The sequence below is a fragment of the Sapajus apella genome, unplaced genomic scaffold, assembly GCF_009761245.1.
Source record: "Sapajus apella isolate SASKATOON/1434 unplaced genomic scaffold, GSC_monkey_1.0 scaffold190, whole genome shotgun sequence".
NCBI lineage: Eukaryota > Metazoa > Chordata > Mammalia > Primates > Cebidae > Sapajus > Sapajus apella.
In genome coordinates, this window is record NW_022437130.1 from 739968 (window position 1) to 747021 (window position 7054).

Consider the following 7054-nt stretch of genomic DNA (forward strand, 5'->3'; position numbering starts at 1 on the left):
CCTGAAAAATGAAGGAACTACAGTGGTAGCATCATCATCACATGACTTTTAGCAACTTGCTGTGAAGGGGAAAAAGTTACATGGAGTTTGATACAATCTTATATAATTGAAAAAAGCAAACAATGTGTTATTTCAAGATATAACTTTTTTTTTTTTTTTTTTTTTTTTTTTTTTTTTTTGAGACGGAGTCTCACCCAGCCTGGAGTGCAGTGATGTGATCTCAGCTTACTGGAACATCCACCTCCTGGGTTCAAGCCATTCTCCTGCCTCACCCTTCTGAGTAGCTGAGATCACAGGCGTGCGCCACCATGCTCAGCTAATTTTTTTATTTTTAGTAGAGATGGGGCTTCGCCATGTTGCCTAGGCTGGTCTCGAACTCCTGGGCTCAAGTGATCCACCTGCTCTCAGCCTCCTCCCAAAGTGCTGGGATTACAGGCATAAGTCACCAAGTCTTGTCAAGATATAATGTTTTTGAAGCCGGGAGAAAGATGTGGTGACCTGACCGGCAGGGGAGGAGGGACTCAGGGTGGAGTGAAGTGGGGGAAGGAGCTCCCAACAGGAATAAGGGTAGGTCTTGTGTCCCTGGTTATGCTGCATGGTAGACACAAGTTGATGTATTTGCTTATATCAAACACTGCATAGCTTTAACCCCCTGAGACAGCCTCCTTGAGGCTTATACAGTCCAAACGAAGATCAGCCTGGCTCCCACCCCCATAGGAGGGCACCCCAGAGGTCTATGCTTCCTGCAGGTCTGTGGGTGCTGCTGGAAGCTGTACTCTACCCCCAGGTAGACGCTGTGAGTCCTCGGGCTCTACGTGGGGAGGGAGCCTGGAGTCTTGGCTGGGGCAGCACAGGGCGGCCCGTCACCCTTCCCCAGGCATCACAGATCTGAGTCCAGGGTCTGCTTCTTGCAGGCTGGGAACCCATCCCGTCCTGCCCCTACAGCCTGGGAAGCCAACCCCCTTCAATCTTTTCATCATAAGGGTCCTCACTCCACCTCCTTTCTGGGACAATAAAGCCACTTGGCCACCCTACTTAGTGGGGTCCCCCTCCCCACTCCAGGGAGAGGGCTACAATTAGTGTTCTGATTTTATTTGCCCTCCCAAGGACTCCAAGGTGACTTTCTAGCCCCTTTCTTTGTGGAACACAGTGGGGGACCCTTAAATCTTCAGCAGGCACCTCGCTGCCCAGTGCTGCTGTCTTGCTTTCCAAAGCCTCCAGCAGCCCACCACACTCCTTACATTACTGACGTTGTAATACAGCAATCAGCATCAGGCTCATGTATGACAACCCACAAAAATGGTGTGCCTTGCTCTGGGTCCTGTCCCCAGGTTCCCCGTTCTCCTCCTTAAAGGTAAGGATTGCTGTCTGCTTCACATAACACACCAACGTACACACACAGCCACCCCACACACAACACACAACCCATACACACACTCACAACACACATACACACACACCTCATTTTTAGTACACACAAGATGGCAGCATATCAGACATACTCTTCTGATGTGCTTTTTAACAAATATTGTAATAGACCTGTAGATCATTCAGAGCAGTGTATAAAAAGCTGCCTCTACATTTGAAGGGCTGCCTAAGATTTCCAGGAGCAGTTGTAAAATTTAGCAGCTTCCTATCAGTGTTTAGGAAACAGTTTAGCTGCTTTCCAGTCCTTCGCTGTTTCTAGCAGTACTGGAGTGGGCAGCGTTTACTTACCTGTGTGAGTGTACATTTGGGATAAAGTCCTAGAAGTGACATTCATATTCTTTTTAATCCTTACACCAACCCTGCAAGATTTAACATTATTACAACAATTTTAGAGATGAGAAAATGAAGGCTCAGAGAGGCAAAATGATCATCCCAGCTGGAAGTTGGGTGGGAATCCGCACAGTTTATCAGCTTGGCATAGCTCCTTGGGGGACCACAAAGCACTCCCGGTCTGTGAAGGCTGATCCCTTCACTCAAGTCTCTTCAGCCACTGCCCAGAGCCTGCCAAGGAGTAGGTGGCCAGTAAGGAGGCCACACAAAGCCCAGCCTCTAGAAGAGGCCCCTGGATAGCCCTGCCGCCTCTCTGGTTGTGGGGGCGGCAGCCTCAGTGTTGAGGGTGGACAGCAGGAAGGCAAGTTGTCTGGGGAAGCGGTGGCTCAGCAACTTGAGTTCCCAAAGGCTACACAGTGGAGGTGGCGGCAAAGCTGGCAGTGGTGCTGGGCTGGAGCCGGATGGTGATGTAAAACCTGGAGCCTCGAGCCTAGGGAAGCCACACACAGCCACACGTGGCCTTTAGAAACCCTGCTGGCTGCAGCCATTACAGCCCAGAGAAGTCAGCCACGGCCACAGCTGGGAGGGCCCCAGGAGGATCTGCTCCCAACCAGGCTTGGCCTGGCCCCTTCCACACAGAGCCTCTGCCACCTGGTGTCCCAGGAAGCCATGGTGGCACCCCACACTCACCTACCCCCACAGGCAGGCTCCTCCAGCCACCAGATATCCAAGCCAGAATCTAGGAGTCCCCCAGTGCCTCCTGATCCCCTGCCTCATAAGTGGCTGGGGACGTGTTCCCAAGCCCTGCCCATCCACTAAGTGAGCTTCATTTTCAGCATCTGCCAGAGGCATACCTCTCTGCCATGCCAACCTCTCTCTTCCACCCCTCCTTCCAGCCCATCCCCTAGCAGCTACATGTAGGTCCCACCATGCCACCTACAGGCTTGACTGTCTCCACAGCTACCTCACAGGATGGGGTGGGAAATCTCCCTTCTGCCTGCTCCTCACTATTTTGCTGCCATTTGACAGAAGCTGACACCCACAGCCCCCTCCCTAGCTCCTGTAATCATGGACCCGGCTGTAGAGATGTGGAAACCCACCACTGCCCATCTGTCAGCCCGGGCATGGGATCAACTCCCCACTGTGGCAGGGCCTTGGTGGCCGCTCTGTTCCTAGTCAATTCTCTCTCCCCAGCCTCGCCTCTGCCCACTGCCACCTTCAGCTTCCCAACAGCAGGGTTCAGCCCCAGGCCTCTGCTCTGACCCGACAGCTGTCCCTAACTCTAAGCCACTCCATTTTGCATGGGTAGAATCTGAGACCAGGAACATCTGAGCTCTCAGAGCTCAGACCTGGCAGCTAAGCCCATTGCTTCAGCTTGGAGCTGTGGGGCAAAATCCTGGGGATCTGGTGCTCCTGCAACCAAACTGTGGGGAGTCAGGCCCTGCAAAGGCCAGGGCCATGTGTGGGTTGGGTGTGTGTGCATCTGTCTGTCTGTCTCTCCAGGCATCTATTCAGGGATGGAGTGTGCATCCTCATGGCTGGCCAGAGTTGACATGCAGTGTATCAAATGATAAGCATGGAAAAGTCAACACAGACCCACCCTGGCCCTGAGGGCCCCTGACATTAACTGGAGTGGATGGGGACCAAGGCATCAGTGGGCCAGGGCATTCAGGAGGCTGGGGGGGCCTACACCGCTGGTGGAAGAAGCCCTTCAGTGCCACACAGCTGTTCCCCGTGCAGTGCATGACTGAGGAGCTGCTGGGTCCGAGGCTTTGTTTCTTTCCTCACATCTGTTTAGGAGGGAGTAGGTGTGCCTGAGGGTCCGCTTTTCTGTGGCTGGATCTTTCCAAGGGTGTCCAGGGTTTCCTTGAGTACCCCATGTTTGGGGTGATAAGAGAGCCTGAGAGTTCGTGCTGCAGTCGGCTGAGGGCCCGCCCAGGGCCTCCACCCTTGGAGTACAGCATTAGCCAGCGCCGTGCAGCCACACTAAGTGCAGAGGTGCCTGGCTCCTTCCCTTGCTGCTCTCCCATGTGGAGGACCTGGCTAAGCTCCTGCTGCAGAGGCCAGTTTCCCCACCACCCGTGCAACTAAGCCTGCCCCCAGTGGCCTAGGCCTTGCCCAAGGAAGGTCTTGTATGCCCTTGCCTGGAAGCTGCCTGGCTGTGGGAATAGTCATCAGGCTTTAGCGTCCCCCTTCTCTGCCTCAGTTTCCTCAGCTTTAAAGTGGCACATGTTGGGAGGATGATGTGAACTTCTGCATGCAAAATCGGGGGAAGGAAGGCCAGGCAGCATGCACAAGGCCAGTGGGGGTGGTAGCCTCAGGGCAGGGACTTACCCTCGGACTGGGATGGACCTTGTTGGCACCAACCTCTTCTGCAGGGGCAGCTGCACAGTATTGGAGTTGTCTGTGATCTTCCAGGGTTGCAGGGGTTCAGGGTCGGGCTCTGTCAGCAACGAGAACCTGCGACAGCACTTGGAGTGTCAACATGGCCACCAGCCACCAGCCTCCTGAAGTGGCTGTCACTCATCTGGAACTTTCCATCTGCCAAGCACTAAGTGCTTCACAAATATTAGCCCATATGTCAACTCACACACATGCTATGAGGCAGGTGTTACCCACATTTTACAGACATGAAAACTGAGGCACAGAAGTTGCACAGCCAGGAGGTGGGAGCTAAGCTGCCGCTGGCTGGAGAGTCTTGTTACGGCCACAGCGGCCAAAAGGGCTGGTCCAGACCGTCCAAGCCCCTGGGTGCTAGCCTCCCCTGGTTTCAACCTGAGGGCACTCTGTATGGTGTGTACCTGCCACCTCACGTGACAGTGTCTACGGTGGGGGACAGAATAGGGTGCAAGGCTATATAGCTAGAGTCTCCTGGGGCAAGGACAGGGACAGGTGCTCCACTGGCCTGACACAGAGGCACAGCATGGAGCTCATCGTCCCTACCACCCTCAAGCATGGCTGCCCAGGTGGTCCTCCGTGGTCCTTGTGGGCAGCCCTGCCAAGCATCCAGGGCCACTGCTGGGCACATAGCACCTGTTTCTGGGGTGGGGAGTGAGCATGGAGTGGGCAGCTTGAGGTTGCAGGGTGCCAAGCTCAGCCCCAGTGCCAGGCGCTACCTGCTGTCCTGCAGGTAGGAAGCCAGCTGCCCCTAGGCCCCCTCAGGCTGCCCATTATCCCCGCTGAATCCTAGTCCCAGGAGCTCACAAACAACGGCTGCCCAGCACACCAATTCCAACACAACTCAGGAGGGGCAGGCGTCTGTCGCCATGCTCCCCGTGTGACTTGGGGAAGCAGCTGGCCTGGGCTCTGGGATGACCCAGCGGGGCCTGAGCCCACCTAGAGGCCCCTCGGCTTAGGCTATGATGGGAGCGACGAAGGCAGACCCTAGACTGTCAGCCAGGCAAGGGCTGCTAAGGGGTTCCCTGTGGACAAGAAATCCCCTCCGAACTGCAGCCCCCCAGAACACATCTGAGTTCCCAGGATGCTGAGGTGACCTGGGGGAGGCAGGGCTTGGCTCCAGAGGCATGAGCATCCCACACCTGTATGGAAACTTCTTGGCAAAATTCTCCTGGGCCTGGATCCTCCACTTCTTACTCAGGTGAGACTTCTGGCGGGCCCTGGAGTCCATCACTGAGGGGGTTAAGCTGTGGCGCACCTCTTGGCCATGGCTGGAAGGCAGGAGGGGGCATCAGAGGGGGCAGGGGTGGTGGCAGGCAGAAAGCAGAGTGACAGAGCAGCCCAGTGGGGTGGGGGATGCCTGCGGGCCTCCAAATGCCGGCATCACTGCCCTGCACACGCACTGCTCTGTGCCATTTTCTCCTGTGTGTAGCTTCCTGTGACCACCATAATCAAGGTCCTCACCAGACACCCTCCCCAAGGCTCTCTCACACTAACTCCTCCACAGCCACACCTGCCCACAGCCCAGTCCCCAAACCTGGCAGCCACTGATCTGTCCTCCATCATGGGGCAGCATGTGACTTCAGAAGTGCTATGCAGAGGAACTGCACATGAGGCATCTTTCTGAGACTGGCTGCTTCTCATCCTGCTTTCCTCCAGATCTGCCCAAACTTCACCCACAGTCTGTCCCTCCTGCTACTGAGTGCCGTTCCAGGGCACAGTTGGGCAGCTGCTCAGGCCTCCAGCTTGGGGCACTTGCAAAGCCACTATTACTATTCAGATGCAAGCTTCTGCCTGAAAGTATCTTCATTTCTCTGAGATACATTGCTGGGTCATGTGGTAAGTCCATTTCTAGTTTTTTGGTTTTTTTGAGACAGGGTCTTCATCTGCCACCTGGGCTGGAGTGCAGGGATGTAATCACAGCTCTCTGCTGCCTCAACCTCCTGGGCTCAAGTGATCCTCCCACCTCAGCCTCCCGAGTAGCTGGGACTACAGGCGTGTGCTACCATGCCCCACTATTTTTTTTTATTTTTATAGAAATGGGATCTCACTATATTGCCCAGGCTGTACATACATTTTAAAGCACCACAGATGAGCAGAGTTGGGCGAGCATTCAGACTAGTGGAGGGTAAGGCCTGACCCCTGGTGTCCTTCATGGCAGCATGTCACCCACTCCTTCTCACTGGTGTGTCTTCATATAGCCACCTCAGCCGGCACACCGCCACACAGGCCCCTGAAGCATGTTGTGACAATGCCGACTGCCTACAGTTCCCTGGGTGCCGCATTTGGTCCCCTGAGCTGACAGCTGAAGCCCTGGTCTGGGAGGAGGGCTGATTCCTGGTCTGGGCAGCTGGGTCTTTGTAGCACAGCCAGGTGGTGGTCTTTCTCCGGGACCAGCACCATCCAGTAGAACTTTCTGAGATGAGGGAAATGCCCTGGGTCCATGCTGTCCGAGATGGCAGCTGCTGGCTACATGTGGCTATCAGCTGAGCATGACTGAGGGACGGGGTAGTTCCCAGTTGTATTTAATTCTAGTAACTGTGAACAGCTAGCTGCATGTGGCCAGTGCCTACTGCACTGGGCAGCACAGCTGTGGCCACTTGGAGGAAGGCTGCTGCTTCCCCAGGTGTGGCTCCAGCAATGAGCTTGGAGGCTGCGCCTCACCAGAACCCTAGGCCTGAGTGATTCCTGTCCTCTCTTAGGAAGCCCAGCGCTTTGGTCAAGGTGACCCCGATGCGTGGTTCTTGGCTGCTGGGGTTTCTCAACCAGGCTTGCTGTGCCAAAACCCCATGTTTACAAGACAGAGGAGGCATTGCCCCCTCCAGAGCAGCCAGCCTGTGTAAAGGAGAGATAGGCAGCCTTTGGGGGCCATCACCCTGTGGGGCCAGGACAGTGCAGT

General features: G+C 55.2%; 1 protein-coding gene across 1 annotated transcript; it reads right to left on the reverse strand.

The window, feature by feature from the left end:
* Positions 1-1515: 1515 nt before the first annotated feature.
* CUNH3orf22 (chromosome unknown C3orf22 homolog) lies at positions 1516-5421 on the reverse strand. The gene is made up of 3 exons (XM_032269239.1): positions 5298-5421; positions 4093-4218; positions 1516-2248 (listed from the first exon to the last, which is right to left on the reverse strand). The coding sequence occupies exons 1-3, from the start codon at positions 5384-5386 to the stop codon at positions 2038-2040; spliced, it is 426 nt and encodes a 141-aa protein (XP_032125130.1). The 5' UTR covers positions 5387-5421; the 3' UTR covers positions 1516-2037.
* Positions 5422-7054: the final 1633 nt, after the last annotated feature.

Excerpts from the sequence above, each read along its gene's own strand:
- CUNH3orf22 (XM_032269239.1), bottom strand. The coding sequence starts at position 5,386 with ATGGACTCCAGGGCCCGCCAGAAGTCTCACCTGAGTAAGAAGTGGAGG. Across the intron at positions 4,219-5,297 it reads GCCAAGAAGTTTCCATACAG|GTTCTCGTTGCTGACAGAGC; the intron begins GTGTGGGATGCT and ends GTGCTGTCGCAG. Across the intron at positions 2,249-4,092 it reads AGGTCCATCCCAGTCCGAGG|GCTCGAGGCTCCAGGTTTTA; the intron begins GTAAGTCCCTGC and ends TGGCTTCCCTAG.